Consider the following 20,866-nt stretch of genomic DNA (forward strand, 5'->3'; position numbering starts at 1 on the left):
GCAGAGGGCTTGCCAGGCCCCAGGGACCGAGCACAGCCCGAGCCCCCAGGGAGCGGGGCTAAGCTTCAGATCCTCAGCTTCAGGAAAACACTCTTGACATCTACAAGTGCTTCTGGAGTGTAAACTTCTGCTTTGATCACAGTGCCGCACCCCCTGCTTTCCTCCCACCTCATCCTTCTTTCCACTCTCTCTACTCCCTTGCTTGCCACCTCTTTCTCCGCCCCCCCACTACTTCTCTAACCTTACCCCTCCCTACCTGTCCCTTCTAGCAAAGTCAGCAGAGCTGTGCCAATTTACACAAGCTGTGGATCTGGCCCAGCACATGCAGCAATCACTGTGCTAATTTACTACCTTGCACGCATCCCCTCATCACTCACTCCTCCTTCCTGCTGCCCCCCCTCCACTTTGTGCACAGACTCTTGGGGGCAGGGAGCGTGTACTGGTCGTTTCCCTGGATGGTGCTCAGTGCATATTGCACAAAGAATAACAATCCCCAATACTCAGCTTCCTTAATTGAAACCTACTCTGGTGGGACACACAATGACTCTTTAAGCGGGAAGCCATTAAAAGAGTGAAGTAACAGGTCTACCAGAGGAGCAGTCAGGTTTAGCTAGCCCCTTGGTTTGAATAATAATGGTAATGACGAGGGAGTATAGCACTGCACAGCTCGGCAACCAACTGAGAACCAAGTGGAAACCAGCTGCAGAATCAACAGCGAGCCCTGTAATGTTTCCTGTTGCTTTGGTAAGTCGGTGTAAGTGGTGTGCACCAGCATGTTGCAGGGCGCCGGGTGGAAGGTTTTTCTGGTGCTGGGATTATTAAGATGCCTGTTTCCTACTGTGTAATCCTTGGCGTGCAGCTGAACCTGGGGTAGGGGCAGTCGCTTGGCTCACCTTGCAGGAGGGTGTAGAAAGCGCCTGATGCTGACAGATTGGTTGTTATGGTAACGTCGTCCTTGCTGGAGGTTTCTACCTGGACGTGCACTGAGCTGTCGGTATCGCTGCGGAAGCTGCTGACTTGGCCTGTGGGGAAGGTGACGTTGGTCAGGCGGCCAAAGCTGTCGTACCTGAAAAGGAGGATGGAGTGTGATCAGTACCATTAACAGAGGAGGGGGATCTATGTGCTGCCCTACGAAGAACAGGCCAGATCTTGAAGCCCTTACACAGATTCTACTGCGGCAAAGCTCCTGCTGATTTAGCTCGCTCCCAGGACCTCCACCGACTCCACTGGGAGTTTTGCTTCTGTTAAAGGGGTGCAGGTTTGGCTCAATAACTTCAGTCATGTAATTTTTAGCCGGTATTTTAAACACATGCCCCCTAAGTTTATCACCTCCATTCTGCTCCTTATTTACATTCACGGCTATCTCCTCAGATCTATTCAATGAGTCTGTCTCTATCCCACACAGAAGGGTCTTTGTGCCACCACATACAGCTAGTTCCTTTGGTCCTGTTCTTATCCCTTTATACTATGGCAAGTCTCTGATTATTTCTGTCTTATTTTAAAAGTGAAGATTTGGGCAGGTGAAAGAAGCCAGATTGATAGCCTTAGAAAATGAAGTCCCCTACTTACATAAAGTGCACCGCTCCAGTAACCACAGCCTAAGCTTCCCCCAACACCACCTTGCCAGTGTGCCTCAGTATTGGAGGGGCCAATACAAATGGGTGAGACAGTAGCTCGGTCTCCACCTCTATTCATTCCTTGGCTTTTCCTGGATTGTGTCATAGAATGAGTTGGGTTTTAGTTTATCAATGAACAGGGGAAGCAGAAAGCCTGTGGCTGGACCTCCCCAGAAGAGTACTCCAATGGGGGTGCTCATGCTGAAATTACCTCTCCTTGGCTAGCATGACAAAGAGGGACCACATACCACCAGCCCCTAACATCATGGCATTGCCCAAGCAGTTTCCTCTGCCAGAAAATGAGCTAAAAGCAGGGATGTAGCAAGGGGACTATACCCTGAGGAGAAGAGCTTCCTAAGGCAGGGTTTTCCCAAGTGTAAGCTGGGAGTGGAGAGCAATGGGAAACCAAAGTGGCACAATTCCCTAGAGCCCTTGGGCCCACTGAGGAGATACTACAGCGATGGGGTCATGGAAGCAGACAGGGAGAAGAAAGAGTAAGAATCCTGCCCTCCCCCACACCAAAAATAACCAATGATAAATGGGGCTTAAGCCATCCCACCCCTGCCCACTAAAGCATGACAGCAACTGGAGAATACAATGACAGAATGTCCCCCACCCTCAAAGATCCAAGAACAGGGAAAAGTGTCCCAGCAGCACTATCCACCAGAGCAGAAGCCTGAGAGAGGCCATGGAATTGTTGCTAAGGCCATGCCCATCACCATGGTATCTGAGCCCCTAACAATGACAGAACAAACTGCTCACCCCCAAATGCGTTTTCCCCGCTATTTCACACCAGCAGGCCCAAATTCACTTCTGTTCCATGGGACACCAAATATGAACAAACCAAATTCAACCCTGGGGCAAGTGGCTCCCATTTCACTGAAGTCAGTGGGGTGGTGGCTGTTTACACCTAAGGGATGGAGTTGGCCCCTCATGTGTAAGGATGTGATTATTTTTAACCAACTTAAATATTTAGAATAAATGAAAGTGAGCAAAAGTGTTAACTGGCTGTTGTCTCTAGATTCTGGGCCTCAGCCAGAGTCTCTGGAGTCAAGGTCTACGTAGGTTATGGTCTTCCCATCCCCTGGGTGGGAAGGAGAGTCTGGCCCACAGTCATGTCACACTCTCAGTCATGGAATTATTCACACTTGGAGAGCTGGGCACAATGCCCTGGTAATTAATTAGCTTGTTGTGAAAAGAGAGGGGAAAAGAATAAATTCAGGACAGTTTTTGTGAGTTTGGCATAGACCAGTTAAGCCTTTCCCAAGTGACTTTAGGAGCACAGGATTTGGGTCTGCATTGTTTGTTTGTTTTTAAAGCTGGAAGTCAGATGAAGTGCTCTGAATACAGAGTAACTTTCTTTGCTCATTAGTTGTTGTTTTGTCTGCCACGACGGGAACTCAAGCATTTTGGTTGCTAAGTGTCACTGTACCTCCTGTAAGGATATATGTGAGTCTCCTACTTGAAAACACTATGTAACTTCATCCATCAGCTGAGTCCCAGCAGATATCCTTATGCCACCTGCAGTGGCAGTGAACAAGGGACATTATTTAGTGTCTTTGTCCCACGGAGGAAGCACATCACTGGTCACTGTCCCCAGTGGTGTGTTACATAACAGCACAAGTGTTTTTTATACTGACACCAGTATTTCCACGGTATGCATCCGATGAAGTGAGCTGTAGCTCACGAAAGCTCATGCTCAAATAAATTGGTTAGTCTCTAAGGTGCCACAAGTACTCCTTTTCTTTTTGCTAATACAGACTAAACACGGCTGTTACTCTGAAACCAGTATTTACACAGAGTGCCACCCTAAAAGTAGCGATGAGGTCAGATCCAGTCCCCCCGTTCTGCCACCCAAACTTCAGGGAACTTCTGTCTCTGAACCCGACAGTTCAGACCTGGAGCATCAACAACCTCAGGGCAAGGATGGTGCTAAAGAGTCAAGTCACGTATAAAAATGTGAGATGGTGGTCTGATACAGCCCTGTTCTCTTCTCCTCTTATTATGGGGCTAGTCACTGAAGTCTAAGGGGTTGTTACACCGGTGTAAAACTGGTGTGAGTGAGAAGAGAATCTGGACCATAGATTAGGGACAGAGCAGGTTCAATAAAGGTGGCTGCAATTTCACCCAAGTCCTAAGAGCATTATGATTGATTCTAAGTGAATGATATTCAGCCCCAAAAGGCCTTTACTCGCTGCTTCCCCCCTACCGGAGTCTTTCTCCACTTCCAGAGTCTTTCACTGCAGAGGGGAAAGGCTCCAGCACTACACTGCTAAATATAGCAGTGTAGACAAAGGAGGACACACCATATTTGGCGTATGCAATCCGGTCAAGCCAAGTCACAGTGTTCTTATCAACAATGTTCGAGGCACAAAGACCTCCTGGAAGCTGAGTCATTTTGCAGTCCTGAACAATATATAGGAGGCACTGCATGGGCATGAAGAGAGCCATGTAGGGTATACATCCTCGGGTTCAGGCACGTGCCTTGCTGTACACACTGTTATTTATACCTATGCTAGCGGTGCACGCAGTGTCTGTACTGCACACGCCACTGTAAGCGTAGACCCACTCTAAGTCACCAGCTTTAAACCGAGCTCCTCCAGCCCCTCAGACACTCATCAGCAACTCCAGACTCCCTCTACTCCCCTATCTTCGACACTTTGCAGCACTCAGCCAACCACTAATCACAAGCACCATCCAGTTCCCACCCATCTGCACATCGCGGATACCTGCTAGCACTCACCCATTCATGTACACTAGCTGGCCTCCAGACTCCCTCTCATAGAATCATAGAATATCAGGGTTGGAAGGGACCCCAGAAGGTCATCTAGTCCAACCCCCTGCTCAAAGCAGGACCAATTCCCAGTTAAATCATCCCAGCCAGGGCTTTGTCAAGCCTGACCTTAAAAACCTCTAAGGAAGGAGATTCTACCACCTCCCTAGCTAACGCATTCCAGTGTTTCACCACCCTCTTAGTGAAAAAGTTTTTCCTAATATCCAATCTAAACCTTCCCCACTGCAACTTGAGACCATTACTCCTCGTTCTGTCATCTGCTACCATTGAGAACAGTCTAGAGCCATCCTCTTTGGAACCCCCTTTCAGGTAGTTGAAAGCAGCTATCAAATCCCCCCTCATTCTTCTCTTCTGCAGGCTAAACAATCCCAGCTCCCTCAGCCTCTCCTCATAAGTCATGTGTTCCAGTCCCCTAATAATTTTTGTTGCCCTTCGCTGGACTCTCTCCAATTTATCCACATCCTTCTTGAAGTGTGGGGCCCAAAACTGGACACAGTACTCCAGATGAGGCCTCACCAATGTCGAATAGAGGGGAACGATCACGTCCCTTGATCTGCTCGCTATGCCCCTACTTATACATCCCAAAATGCCATTGGCCTTCTTGGCAACAAGGGCACACTGCTGACTCATATCCAGCTTCTCATCCACTGTCACCCCTAGGTCCTTTTCTGCAGAACTGCTGCCTAGCCAGCATCTGTCATCTCATCTACCTCACTGACAGAGGACAAGTTCTATGCAGCTACACATCCTGGCCTTGCCGCTGCTTGGGGCAGGAGGATTTGGAAGTCTTCAAATAATTTACACATTCACAAAGTAACTCAGACATATATATACACACACACACACACACACACAGAGATATGGGTGCTAATTTGCATATATGCAAATCTTAGATGTCAGGGCACCTAGAGCTTTATACAGGCTTATTATATTTTCATCAGAATAAAAAAAGCTAAACATAATTTAAATAAAATGTCACACATGCAGCTTAATAAAACACTGTAGCTATGGTGTTGAATGTCACCCAAGAGCTAAGAGTGGAATTTGGGGTTGAGAATTAGAGATAACTTCAAACATCTGCATGTTAAGTATTCTAAATGACTATTCCACCTCCATCCCATCTGCATTAGGAACCGATGTGGGTATGGTACTAGTTTACTCTGGGGGTGATAGCTCACCTATTCACAGCTGTTAAAAGGTCACATCCGACGGAGGGGAATGTGAGAAGATAGCGCAACTGCACTATTAACATTTTTATTATTATTTTTAATTAGTGGCAGACGAAGTGTAAAAAATTCATGTCCAAACAAAAGCCTTTTAGCACTCAGATGGCAACACAAAAGAAGGCTCAATATAAATGTGAGTTATGACCGACATTCCCATTTGGACACAAAGTGCTTTTCTCATGGCACATTTCTTTTCCTCCTTTCTCATTATATATTTTGCTTATGACTGGAGCACTTTGCCCTTTTGTCTTGGATTAGAGTGTATGGTACATACAGGATGCAGTTTATTATACACTCTCACAACCCCATGGGTCCCTCTGACTTTAAGGCCTCCGTGTTTCTGAATAGATAATAAGTTTTAACAAGTCACAGTGAATGACATGGATGTTTCATCTCTTTTCACCTCCGCCTCCACAAAGTCATTTATATGACAGATTCCCAGCTCTGAGAGGAAGGCCAGGTGACTGGCTCTCATGTAGATGCAGGTGTGTCCTGGTATTTGTAGTAAGATAAATCTCTAGTCAATTCATTTAAAAGCTAAGCTGCATAGACCTGTTTCCACAGACTCAGGATTTTGAGGTGGCCCAGTTTTCATCACAGCCTAAGACTTTTGTGTTCTCCAAATGCTACAAAAGCACCAGAATTAAGGAAATTCTGAAACATGGGAATGAGCACAGCAGCACTCAGAGCAATGAATTCATCACCTGATAATGCAGCTGCTGCCTCCTATTCAAACCAACTGCAAAGACTCGGCTTTTACAATTACAGTGACAATTATTAGGCTGGCAAAGGAAGCTGTTGCCATCCATCCCCAACTGGAAATTTCTTTAGCTAAGGTTCAATGCACAGAATTAAAATGGTATTTGGTACTTACGAGACCTAATTGTTAAGCTTGTAAACATTCAGAGCTTTCATTTATCACATTACTGCTGTATAGAAGCGTGATCCCTGGGAATCAAAGCAGGGTCACAAGTACTGTCTATTCAGAAAGTCAACTTGTTCCAGGATTCCCGAAGGCTCCTCATTTTAGTTTTTTCACAGTTCATCAGCCTTTTGCAACTAGCAGTCAAATAGGTTGGAAAAATACTCCATACTTATGTTACATTTAGTGCCAAAGGCTCTGAATGCACCTCACAAACTATATTTTGTGTGTGTTTATACACTCCACAACATCTAGCCTCTTCACAACTTTCCAAATAATATTTAACACAGTTTTAAATATATAAAAATCCTATTGAACTACCCATATATTTTACATATATGAAACTAACCCGCTCCTTAAAAACAGCCTGAACACAAAATCAATATATTCCACCCTATTATTGTTACATGCCAGCTCCCCAAATGGCCAACAGAAAAGAGGAGCCAATATATATATGTTACTCATTGAATGTTAAATCATGCAGGCTTCAAACAACAACAAACTTCAATGTACTTGAACTGTGGGCTCTCACTATCCTTATGACATTAACAATTCCCTATATTTAATCCTGAGGGAATTCTGCACCAAAAAATTAAAAATTCTGCACCAAAAAAAAAAATTCTGTGCACAATATTTTAAAATTCTGTAAATTTTATTCGTCAATAAGTAAATGTGGAGGCTCCAGCATGGCAGTGGGGAGCACAGGGCACTAGTTGCACAGAGGTGGGAGATCACCCTGTAGCCCACGCCCCAGGACAGGGACTCAGCAGTGAGACTGCACCGGACCCTGACACAGTGCAAGGGCCGGGCTTGCCCCAAAAACACCCCGGGACCCTGTCCCTTCATGCCAGGCTAGGGTTGCCAACTTTCTAATTGCACAAAACTGAACACGTTTGCCCCTCCCCCTTCCCCGCCCCTTCCGCGAAGCTCTGCCCCTGTCCTGCCCCTTTCCTGAGGCCCTGTTCCCCACTCACTCCAGCTCCCCTTCCTCGGTCGCTCATTCTCCTCCACCCTCACTCGCTCATTTTCACCGGGCTGGGGCAGGGGGTTGGGGTGTGGAAGGGGATACAGCTCTTCGCTGGGTGTGGGGCCAAAAATGAGGGGTTCGGGGTGTGGGAGGGGTGTGGGAGGAGGCTCTGGGGTGGGGCAGAGGGTTGGGGTGGGGGGGTGAGGACTTCGGCTGGGGGTGTGGGCTCTGATGTGGGGCCAGGGATGAGGGGTTTGGGGTGCATAAGGGGGCTCCGGGCTGGGTCTGAGAGGTTTGAGGTGTGGGAGGGGGTTCCAAGCTCAGGGAGGGGGTTGGGGTACGGGAGGAGATGAGGGTCGCGGGCTCTGGGCAGTGCTTACATTGGATGGCTCCCTAGCTCCTAGGTGCAGAGGCAGCCAGGTGGCTCTGAGAGCTGCCAAGCACCACCCCCACAGCTCCCATTGGCTGCAGTTCCTAGCCAATGGGATCTGCGGAGCCGGCACTCAGGCTGGGGGCAGCCCCCCTGGCCACGCCTCTGCCTAGGAGCCGAGGGACATATTGTTGCCACTTCCAGGGAACCTCGCGGAGCCAGATAGAGGGAGCCTGCCTTAGACCAGACTTATAACGGCCCAGTCAGCAGTACTGACCGGAGCTGCCAGGGTCCCTTTTCGATGCGGGGAAGGGTCTGGATGCATGGGGGTTGGGTGGATGGGGGAGCAAATCCCTTCCCCCGCAGTTGAGGAGCAATGGGGGCAGGAAGTGGGCCGAGGGGGGGGGGGGGAGTGCAGAGCTTCCTGCAGATGGGGTAGGTTTCTGGGGGTGGGTCTGACCCAGTCCTGGCCTCAGCTGCTCCTCGCAGGGGAAAAGGAAGTCCTGTCCTCCCCACCCCAAGCCCAGCAGGGACTAGCAACTGAACCAGTCAGTCCAGGGACTGACACTGGCTGGGGTGTCCCCAGCCCTCCCCCCCAGTAGTGATTTACTTCTCCGCTGGCTGCTCTGGGCGCCTGAAATGACATGCTCACACTACTGGGGAGAGTCAAGTGACCGCTTTTGTGACTTCCCCTTGCTTCCCCATCAGAAAGTCATTTTTTGCAGGAAAGCAAAGAAATCTGTGGGGACGCAAATTCTGCATGTGCACAGTGGTGCAGAATTTCCCAGGAATATATATTTTAGTATCAGGTTCCCAGAACTGCCGTCCCTGTGGCACAGAACATGTCCACAGAACTTATTCTGGCGCACAGGAGAAGTGTTATTTATCTCTACAATTACCAGCATTTTACTATAACTTCTTTAAAGGAACAAGGGTGAGAGTCTAATTAATTATCTTATAATTAATGTAGAAATGACTGCCAAGGGGAAGAGCACAGAAGGGATATTGCAAGGGGAGAAGGGACAAGGGTGGCTTGAATTCTCCATATTCTAGGTTGCTGCAGCAATAGACCTGGGATGAGGCAGCTCTAATTTAGGGCTTTCCAGAATCTCTGTAATACTCAGTGATATGGGCAGGTATATTCCCTCTTGCCCAATGGTTATAGTTATAACAGATGTTGCTTTCCAGTCAAGAGGTGGTTGCATGTCAGTGGCTGGTGAAACCCTTCATCTCCAACTGTGCACACAGAAAAGAATATGCTTGTCATTTATATAGATAAAAAAAGACACAGTAAATTGGTAATGTTTGTACGGCACCTGGGGATCGAAGGCAAGGGTTAGATTGAGCCAGTACTCAGAGTGGTACACTCTATTTCCTCTCTGGAGGACCCCAAACTTCAGAATTTGAAAAAAGTCTCTAGTGTTTAGCTAACGTTCTCCACAAGACCTGCACTAGCAATGTCTGACTGAAGCACACCCAAACAACAGCACTATTTTGAGAAGATGACCTCCCCTATATAGCACAAAGAGATTTTAACTCTGAAGCTTAATAATGTTGATTTAAACTTAAACGTTAACTATTTCACTGCTGAAAACTGTAAGAAAAACATTGGACTACCCAGGAATTGTGGTCAAAGGTTGAGCAGAATACCATTGTTTAAATTTCCACGGTGACCATTATGAAAGATTTCAGGGAAATGTATATTGTTATACTTCACAAAACAACATAGTTAGTTTATCATTATTGGCTCCACATGCAATTCAAAACTAGACACACAGTAATACACATCACAAAAACCAACATTAAAGAAATAAGGAAATCGCAAACGAAGGTTAACAGAAAGCAATTATAACTCCGACCTTGGCTCCAAACTCACTCACATTGATATATGGAAGCGTTTCCACTTTCCAACACGCAAACAACCTTAACTCTGCCCCTGTGAATGGAAAAAAACTACCCACAAATACAAAGTTACCGTTATTACTAGATTGTGGTCTTTGCTAATTCACAGAGGGTGACATTCACTTGTGGGCAGAAGACAAGCACATGGCCTTGTTGTGCATTTCATCCAACATGCTCTTGTAAGCTGCTCTTTAGAGCACGTGTGAGGCTTGGCAACTTTTAGTCCTTTATGAGACATCACCCCTATACAATGTAAAGGCCAAAAACTCAGCTGGTATAAATGGGCATAGTTCCATTAACTTCAATCTGAAGATCTGCTTCAAGAAAACTTTTCCCCCTGTCTGTGAATCACCTCCTGTAGGTGAGCAGCACAAACGGGTTTGGGGTTTCTGGGCAATTTGATCCCAAGCATTAATTGCAGTGATGTGTAAACACCTATGTTTGCATCTGAGGAAGTGACCTTGAAAACTAATTGAGCAGACAAAAGACTTGAACTAAAAAGCCTTATATTGGCTAAATAATGCATGAAAGGGTTGACTTAGGCTCTGGAGGAAATTAAATTATTTAGCATACAGTGATACCATCACAATGAGCTAATCAAGATAATTACTACAGTCCTGACTTTTCAAAAAAAAAAAAAAAATTTAACAAGGCCCTGGTTTCTGAAAAAAACGACTAATAAGCTACGTCAAGATGGTAGCAATTCTTTCAGGTCAAGCTAAAGAAAACCCAACAAACTATACAGCATCCCTTCTCCCTGGCTTGAGGAGATGGACGGCGAGAGATTTTTAGCCTGATGCAGTTCCCAGACTCGTTTCCTTTCCCATCGATTATTACTGATGAAGGTTCAGCGTGAAGGTGAGTATTTAATGCAGTTGCTGGGCAGAGTCACAGTGGCCTGCAGAGGGGCATAGGCCTTTTTGCTGCACCGGAGTGAGCTTCTCTCTCCAAGAAGAGAAGGGTGAAATAAAAGGCTAACCTCCTGCTATGTCCCATCCCAATGCTAAACCCAGCACCAGGCTTGCTGCATGGGGGCTTCCCTGTGGGCAGGGGGGAAGGATTAGCTTACTTACAAGGGTTCTGGAGTGGCTCTGCAGTTCCCCAGTACAGTAGTCTGCACAGCTCCTGTCCCCTTGCTGCGTGGGGAGGAACTGCCAGTCATTCTGTGCTGCAGGAGATCTCCCCCTCCCCAATCTGAGCTGGGATAGGATGGGAGCTGGATTCCATGGTGTGCTCCAGACCGACCTCCAATGCTAGATCCGCACATCCTGCCTCCGCCTCCACACACTACAGCTGCACCAACTCAGCTGTGTCTTGGGCACTTTGTGGCATAAGAGCCGTGATTTGCCCCAGTATTAGCAACAGTACAGGGAGAAAATGACCTGCAAACAAACGCATGGTGAGTGGCTGAAAGTGTCCAATAGAGCCATACCCTCTTTCACCATTCATCTTTGCACGAGTCAAAGGTAAGATGTGATCCTCCTGGCTGTCCCCAGGTTCTGACACATTCAAACTTCCCCCTGAAGCAGCACCACATATCCACACTGGCACCTATCCACTATTCCTTTCCACCTTCACTCAAGTATGCAGTACTGCACCTTTTCTCTTTTCTTATAGGGTGATCATTTAATGTCATCCTGTGCCAGCATTTGCTGATGGGAATAAAGGTAAAGCTTAGAAAGCGGAAATGTCCACTGGGGCCCCTGGAGTGTTATGTAACTTGCAGTTAAATTACTTTCAACTTCTAGGGTGTTTCACATCTGAGGATCTCAAAGCACTTTCCAATCATTAATGAACACGGGATTTGTCTAAACTAGAGAAACATGCCCTGGTATAAGCACAGTGATGTACATAGACTCTGGTGCACCTTAATCTGGCAATTCAGTAGCTGAGTCGGGAACACGGATCAATCCTGATTCCCATTCCTCTGTGCCAACCTCTAGCCAGCCCTGATTTCCATTTAGCTACGAAAGGTTAAAAGCTATCATGTGACTCCACTGAAATGACCAGAGGTACACCAGAGACGCATCTGGCTCAGAATAAGTTTCACAAATTCCCCATTGAGTTGTGTAGCAAGAAATAACTGAGGACTGTCATGAATATACCAACACAATAGCTTGCCTTTTTTCCCCCTCTTACTTAAAAATTTGCTCTTGTATTTATGTCTATGACCAAAACTATAGAGGAAGTGGAGATAAATGTGATCGCTAATGATCCTAACATTTAGTTTGCTTCATTTTCCATGGTTAGCTCTGTTGTCAAGTGCAGGGCCTCTGAGGGTTTGTCTAGGGTGACCAGATGTCCCTATTTTATAGGGACAGTCCTGATATTTGGGCCTTTTTCTTCTATAGGCACCTATTACCCCCCACTAGGGTGACCAGATGACAAGAATAAAATATCGGGACACATGGGGGGGGCAGCCACAGGCTCACCCCCCACAAGGGCCGGCTCTAGGGTTTTTGCCGCCCCAAGCCAAAAAAAAAAAGCCGGAGTGCCGCTGAAGCAAAATATCGGGACAAATGGCGTCCTAACCATACATCGGTCAGGACACGGGACAAACAACTAAATATTGGGACTGTCCCAATTTTATCGGGATGTCTGGTCGCCCTACCCCCACCCCATCCCGATTTTTCACACTTGCTGTCTGGTCACCCTAGGTTTATCTCCATTGCCGCTGGAGAGAGGCTTGTGCTAGAGGGGCTTGAGCAAGCACACTAAAAAGAGCAGTGTGGACACTGCGGCTCGGGCTGGAGCTTGGGCTCTCCACCATACCTGACCCCCTAGGCTAGACATAAGTGTCGATGTCTGTGGAGAGAGGAAAGAGCGCCTCAATTTAGCATAACATTGCAATGCTGTAGTGGGCTTCCACTCCTAGAGAAAAAGGAGAACTAGTTAAGCTAACCCGCTCCCCAGAGAGCAACACTGGTATGAGAGGTGGAGAGATAGGAATTGTGATTCACTGAGGAATATTGCTATGTAGGATACAGAACCTAACTAACCTATTATCCATCAGCTGATTTAGCAGAGGCTTTACATCAGCCCCTTTCAAGGCAGGACAAGCCATACCAGGAGGCTGTGTGGCTTAGAGCTCAGGATGCAGGACACCTGGGTTCTATTCCTGGCCCCACTGCTGGCCTGCTGGGTAAGCTTGGCAAGTCACTGCCACTCTGTGCCTCAGTTTCCCCATCTTTAAAAGGGAGATAGTGATACTTACTTCCCTTTGAGATCCACTGATGAAAAGTGCTATATAAGACTTTGGTATTATTACTTAATATTACGCAAAAAAACCCATCACCCTGTAACCTGAGTCTGGAGCATGTTAATATGAAAAGGGCCAAAATGATCCTGGGTCTAACTCAGCTAGAGACAATAGAGATCCAACTGGGGTAAATTAGGGTCAACGAAGTTTAAAAGCTTCAGTGAAGCACACGCTAATCGGGCCGACGTTTATTCTTGGTTCTTTCTCACTCTCAATCTCTGTTTCAGGCTTATCCTGCATATACATTCAATTCTATTCAGGTTTTTATACCGGGCCATTATTACGGTACCTGAGCACCTCCACGTGGCCATTTAAAAACGTGGGGAAATGGACTAATAAGCAGGTGCATCAGAGGGAACACTGTTCTTTCTCTACGGGGACACTGCTTACATGGTGATGGAATACCAAGAGTGATCACAAAGGGGTAGGAATAAACAGAGGGAAATGTAGACTGCGTAGCAGAAAAAAATTCCCAAGTGCAAGGTGAATGTATGAGACAGCCTTTGCCAAGTCACCAACCTTTCTCCCATTACCTGCTAGAGATGCACTAACTAAACCAAACACCCTCCCCAAATCATCCCTGCCTCAGGCTGTCTTCTCTGTGTCTGTGAGTCCTTCGGGACAGGGAGTGTCCTATACAACACTGAGCACATGGCTGGCACTTAACAAAGCATATCAATAACAAAAATAGTGACCTTACAATCTAATGACTGTGGAATTGTCTTCTTAGGGAAGTGGTGTCAGCCCTACATCCTGAGCCATTTAAAACTAGATTAGATTAGATTTAAACTAGAGCTCTGGCAGGGGAGTGAACAAGAGACTGTCAGATTCCTTTGCCCACTTGGAAAATATTCAAATAAGCATATTAATGCTTTCTCCCGTGCTGTCCCTTAACCATCCGCAAAGTAACTCATTATTGTCCTTCAGATCCCTCCTTAAAACTCTTCTTTGCCACGAAGCCTACAAAGAACTTAACAGTCAGACTGCTGGTGTGCTGAGATCACCATCTATCATCCTGACCAATATTGTCTCACTGTGCTCCCTTTCTGTCTGTCCCCACCTGTTGTCTCTTGTCTTTGTCAGCTCTTTGGGACATGGAGTTTATTTTTGTTTTGTGTTTGTACAGCACCTAGCACATGGGGTCCTGGTCCATGACTAGGTATCACTGGGTGTTACAGACCCATGCTGGCCTGACAACCAAGGAGTTAATGCAGCAACTGCCAGCCAGCACTGACTGGCAGCCTCACAACAGGTAGGAGAAAAAGAGCTGAGAAGCAGAGGGGAGTGGGGCCTTGCAGAGGAGCAAGCAGGCTGGAGATGTAAAGTCCTGCCAGCAAGCTGGTGAGAAGCTGCCCAGAGACAACACCCCAGAGAAAGGACGACCAGATCTACAGGCTGGAGAAGCCTACAGAACCCAGGGAGGTAGGAAGGAGCTCAGGGCACAGTAGGAGGAGTTGTTGAGTATTGATTCTGCCTGTCTGGTTTAAGGACCCTGAGCTGGAACCCAGAGGAGTGGGTGGGCCATAGCTCCCTACAGACCCCTTAATAGAGACTTAAGAACCAAAGAGGTTTCCAGACCCGCTGATGACCAGAACAAGCTGACCCCACCAAGTACAAGGGAAAACCTTCACATCCCAGTGGGACTGAAACTAACACCCTCCATAGCCCAGAACAGGAGTAGTATAGACACTCAGCCAAGAGGGGCTGACTGTCTGCCCCGCCAGCCTGAGCTGAGTCTGTGCAATGCTCCATCTGACCAAAGGGGGCATTGATGCATTAACACACCAGTGCCCACTAGGGCTCCTAGGTGTGATGTTGGATGATGATGATGATGGTGATAAGATATCTTTTCCAAACCCCAGATTGACATTTTCAAAGCTCAGTAAAATTTTCCAATATGCATCTTACCTTTCCAGTTCCAACTAAAATTAACGGGAACTGGGCATCCACATCCCTTAAGTAGCTTCGAAAATCTCAGCCTAAATCTATAGGTAAAATTCACTCAGTACAGAGAGCTCAGTCCACTCTATATACCACTTACATCCTATATCAAGGGCTTACATGGGACCTGATGCTTTGCACTTGGGCCATTCTACACTGGGGTGAATTTCATCCAGTGAATTTTATTCCATTAACATTACATGGAATACAAAATGGTGCCAATGGCATATTATCCCAGCAGCACTTACTCATAAAATGTTGTCCATCCGTTTTCATTGGTCTTGGTGGCAAGAAGACCAGAGTTGCCATGGTACGTCATCATACCCACTTCATGCCCTTGTGCTGTCACGCTCTTGAGGGCGCTATTGGTGCCAATTGTCACCCAGTAAACCTGGCCGTCTGGCACTACCAGCCAGAGTGGCATCCCAGTAGAATCTCTCCGGACATTGACTAAGTTACCATTGTTATCAGTGATCAAGGTTATGTCTCCATCTCCGGTGTAGGTAAAATTGTAAAGGTAATCTCCTGTGGGTAGGCTCTGGGTATAAAGGTGTTTACCGCTGGTGTCAAACAAGTAGAGTTCCTGGTCTATAGGAGAGGACAACTCATATAAGTTCTGTGTGTTGAGGTATGGCTTGTTTTTCCGAATAAAGCGGATTCGGATGTTTCCAAGGTCAGCAACATACAACTCCCCATCTGCGCACACGGCTAGGGAGGAAGGGGCATTTAGCTTGGCATCCTTTGCGTAGCCATCATCCCCAGAGAAGCAGTCACAGTTGGCATCATTCTTGCAGTCACAGCTGCTTGGTGCACCAGCAACAAGTGAGATTTCCCCATTGGTGGTGACCTGCCTGATGCGGTTGATCTTCTTCTCGTCGGTCTCAGAGATATACAGGACCCCATTATGGGAGACGGCCAAAGCCGTGGCAGATTCCAAAGTTGCATGTATTGCCACTTTGCTGAGGAGGAAGTGATCAATGCCTGGGACCTGGCAGTGCATAGGCCTTCCGGCCACAATGCGCACTTGGTGATTTTCAGAGATCTGCAACACAACGTTATTGTCGAGAACATACAGGGAATTATCCATCGGGTTGACTGCCAGATCTGTGGGCCACTCTAGACGAACCTAACAATGGAACACAAAAAAACTGTTAAAAAGTCTATTTTTTCTATTTGCTTCACAAAATCAGCCTTATCAATCAAATCTCTAAACGCTTCCACCCATCCATCCAATATCTAGGTGCGTGGTATGTTTGGCATGCCATCCATCCAATATCTAGGTGCGTAGTATGTTTGGCATGTGAAATGATTAAAAAGAGAAATAAGAGAAAGGACTAAATAAATATTTATTTGTATTGTGGGAGCACATCAAGGCCCCCAAACCCCATTATGCGAGGTGGTGTACAATCAGATAACCAAAAGACAGCCCCTGCTCTAAAGAGATTACAATCTAAGTGTTCCAGAAGAGGTGCCTAAATTACATGGGCAATCTACATAGGCTTGTAGACAACCTGGGTAGCTGTTTGTGCTACTAAACCTGCTGTAAGAAAAGGAGTACTTGTGGCACCTTAGAGACTAACCAATTTATATGAGCATGAGCTTTCGTGAGCTACAGCTCACTTCATCGGATGCATACCGTGGAAACTGCAGCAGACTTTATATATACACAGAGAATATGAAACAATACCTCCTCCTTATAAGCTATTACCAGCAGGACAGTGGGGTGGGAGGAGGTATTGTTTCATATTCTCTGTGTATATATAAAGTCTGCTGCAGTTTCCACGGTATGCATCCGATGAAGTGAGCTGTAGCTCACGAAAGCTCATGCTCAAATAAATTGGTTAGTCTCTAAGGTGCCACCAGTACTCCTTTTCTTTTTGCGAATACAGACTAACATGGCTGTTACTCTGAGACCTAAACCTGCTGTGTTGTAACTGCATATTTTGAGTACGCAAGCTATGAACATCTTTTTGAAAACTTAGTACAGGGCCTTGGGATCCAGGCATTGGTTCTGCAACCATGGATAAATATGAATTTTCAGTTTATTTATTTCACTGCATGAAATCAATTGCTTGCTTCACAGTGTTTTTTTCATGGCGTTAAGCATTATGAAAGACCAAGTTTAAGTAATAATAATACTTTACACTTGTACGCCCCACCTTTGTCCCAAAATGATTTACTAACACTACAATGCTGAAAAGAGAAGTATTCTTATAACCCATTTTGTAGATGGGTAAACTGAGGCAGAGAGTGGTTAAAGGCACAGTGAGTCAGGCGTAGAGGTGAGTGTCTGGGATCCCAATTTCCTGCTCTAACTATGGAACGTATTGTCTCTCAATTGAGGATACTGTTTGATTTGCTAAGAATAACGCCAAACTTAAGATAATTTTATCTCTACGTGGGTAACATGTAGCTCTAACATGAAAATTTCAATATAATTTGGATTCCTTTTATATTCCAAGCCATTTCAGTGTAAATAAGAGCCATAGAAACACACTTTGAGATCATTTTATTTTGTTTCACATACAAAGAAGTGGTTCAACATTGAGCTGAAGGGAGCTAAATAATTTTAAGAGGGTCTCACACAACATGCGTGATTCTACAGTGGGAGGGATGGAGAGCAGGTCTGTCTGGAAGATGTTCTTGGTCATCTTAGAATTTCTCCAGGTCAGGCTTTTAAACACCTTTTGGCAAACAGTTCTTAAAAGATCTCTCATGGTTATAGTCCTAGTCGTAGTGAAAGTTTCTAGGGTCCAGTTCCCTGATTCCCCAGGCTGCAGCAGCACCAGCCTTGGCCCTGGTGTAAGTTTGAGTAACCCGTTAGGTTTGCTACAACATATGACAGCTGACTAAAGTCCCGAAGGGACCATATGCCAATTTAGAATTTGCAGAGCGGAGATGCTCATCCCCTTCCTGCTCCTGTTATGCCACTTACTTCCCCCTGACATACCCCATACATGGAGATAATGTTGCGCAATGACACATATCATGGCAGAGACATTGCAGTTCAATGTTAGGGTGCCACTCTGCCTCTCTGATACAGCTCTTTCTGCCATCTTATCCCTGGCTGCTGTTTCTCCTTGTCCCCACCTTCTCTAGCTCTTTGGAAGGATGTGAAGGGGACCCTAGTAGCCTGAGGCCCAGAGAACTCACTCTCATTGCTGCCTTTGTATGAGATCAAGCAGAGTTAGAGGAGCTCCTGTCAGATCCACAGACAACACAAGAGCCCCACATGACTCTCGAGCCACTGGCCAAGTGTCACTGCTAGAGAGCATCGACCATATGGTCTGGTTTTGATCCTTCAGTCATGTTCAACCTCCTCCTACACTTATTTATTAAAGGGTGCCAGTTACAACACAGGTTGGTCTTGTGACTTCCAACACCCTTGCTTGTGAGGCATGAGTCTCAGTGCTAGACTCAGCAAGCTGAGAGCTGTCTAGTCTCCCTCTGCTACATTCTCAAAAATCTCCATCTCTTCTTGGCTCTTGGCCTACTTTAACCCTTCCTGGAGTACAACATTATAGCTGTGGTTTTCCCTTCAGTAATGCATGACTCCATACATTCCCATAGTCTTTAGAGCATTGCTCCACTGCAGCCTTGAGTTAGCATCAAGAGCAGAGTTTACTCTGAACTGATGAGGGAATTTTCAGTTCCTTAAAACCCATTTCTTGTCAATGTTGGCAGCTAAATATATTTCATGCCCTCTGGTCTCGCAGTGCCTCAGGGGCCTGACAGCTGAGACTTTTCTAGTCACAATAATTGATGAAAAGATAGTTCCCGAAGTTGAGGTTTTTTTTAAAACTTGTCTGTTGTGTCTCTCTGTCTCAGAACTATCTGAGAACAGCTCCTTTCACTTTAAAGAATGGGGAGACAGGGGATGCAGATGGCATATTTTGAACCCATCTCAGAACTGTTTAAAGAGGACATTATTATATAAAAGCTATAAGCAAGCTGAAAATATATGTTTAAAAAGCCTGGTCCACAATAAACTTCCTCTGGCTGGCACTAAGATCCTGGTAAAGAAAGGAATATGCTTGTGAGATGGGGGTCATTATGCTGCAAGATGGCCTTTAACCATCAAAATTTACCTCTGTATGAGGCACGACAGCTTTTAAACTTGTAATTTTAGCCTTTTCATGAATTGCGGACAGTGGGAACCTGCTACAAAGAAGCAAGAGTAATCTTTTCAAATTAGGGGGGGGAAACATGAAGAATGGATTCCATATGGGAGCATGAAAATTATGTAGGTAGTTACAAAAGGGAAACCCTGTTGATATCCATTGTGGCTGAATAATAGTACTTAGCCCACCAGCTAGGATTTGTATTTTTGCACAATGGGGTAACATTCTTCTGGCCATCTAATAATAAATGGCAAAAAAGGTTTTAAATGACTGTACCTCCAAACTGGCACTATTTGATGGGCAGCACCCCAGAAAATTGAGTCCTGGCCAGGAACAGGTTTGCCTACTGTCCCAGCCACAAATAAAGAAATAATCAAATACAGAACTTTTGGGTATTTTGCATTTAATAAACAGGACTTAAAAGCCCAGGATGACGGTGGCTGCAACCAATTTGCAGTTTGATGCAATTCATGATAGTTGTTTTCCAGCTGATGCTAATTTTGGCACCACAGCATCCAATCACTGTTTCCCAGATGTTAATTTGATTCAGTCCTAATACTGTGCTGTGCCATTATCTAGTGACAAAAAAGCAAGCCCGCACCTCATCGCTAGAGGAGAGCGAGTCTTAAACATCACAGAGTAAAACTGGCCTGGTCTTTTGATTTGATACAAGTTTTGGTACCTGAGAAATGTCCATGGCGGAGTCACAGCTGAGAGGCCTGGCAGATGTCAAGTCATTGGAGCCCAGCATGGTTGAGATAATCCCATTCTGGTCAATACGTCTGATCATGGTGCCATCTACAAAGTAAATCAACCCAAACTTGTCCACAGTGATGCCTGGGAAGGAGAAGAGCAGGGAAATCACAAATGAAAGGTCACCAGAGGATAACAAAATACTTTGCTGAGGCAACAAATGGTTTTTAGCACTGCTTGACATATGCCTCTTTATAAATGATGATGTCTACGGGCTTGTGCCAACTGCCACTGGAGTGAAAGGGCACCAGTTCAGGGCTTAGGTGAATGAGGACATTGGGAGAAATTTATTTAACGGATTAAAAGTTAATTATACTTGATTTGGCCAACCAGTGGGCCAATGAAACCTGGCACTGCTCCACTGAAGTCAGTAGCAATTAAGCGCAGCAGAGAACTAGGCCCTACAATTTTGTTTAGGAATCACTGTCCATTCTTTGAACGTAGTATGGGATTTTCAATGAATTGCTGAAAGAAAAAGATTTCCAAGTGATTCTGCATCATCACTTAGAAACACTGTATATTGCTTGTTGAATCAGTGCCAAATTGTTTAAATGAAGAGATGATACTAGGGTGCTTATCAGAGAATTATGGATGAGAAATGCTGGAAAAGACCAGTCAGGTCCATCCAAGTCCCATCCGCTGGAATGAGGAGAACTTTTCCATATATTAATCCCACAGCATTTTAACTAACCTGTTTCTGAACACATGTAGGCCACTTATTGCATTATCTCATTCCCCTTTCTCATAAGACACATTCCAAATGTCTGATTTGAATTTTTGCATCTTTAGCTTCAGACCACTGTTCCATGTTTCACCACCCTCAGGCCCCGTCTAGCATCACTTCTCAAGCACTTGCCATGTTTACACAACCTCCCTTAATTCTCTTTTTCCCAGGCTATCTGTACTCTGCATTTCTAAAGCCCCTGTCATAAGAGGCTCTCACAGGGCTTTATACTTACTAATTAGACCTCACAGCACCCTTATGAGCCAGGCAT

General features: G+C 45.8%; 1 protein-coding gene across 1 annotated transcript in view; it reads right to left on the reverse strand.

The window, feature by feature from the left end:
• Nucleotides 1–20,866, reverse strand: part of TENM4 (teneurin transmembrane protein 4) — a 248,881-nt gene that overhangs the window by 29,440 nt on the left and 198,575 nt on the right. Inside the window, exons 20-22 of the mRNA XM_078852201.1 lie at nt 19,801–19,955; nt 15,246–16,123; nt 894–1,066 (exon numbers count right to left, since the gene is read on the reverse strand). Coding sequence (XP_078708327.1) covers nt 894–1,066; nt 15,246–16,123; nt 19,801–19,955 — 1,206 coding nt within the window. The remainder of the gene's footprint in view (nt 1–893; nt 1,067–15,245; nt 16,124–19,800; nt 19,956–20,866) is intronic.

The sequence above is a fragment of the Lepidochelys kempii genome, chromosome 1, assembly GCF_965140285.1.
Source record: "Lepidochelys kempii isolate rLepKem1 chromosome 1, rLepKem1.hap1, whole genome shotgun sequence".
NCBI classification, from domain to species: domain Eukaryota; kingdom Metazoa; phylum Chordata; order Testudines; family Cheloniidae; genus Lepidochelys; species Lepidochelys kempii.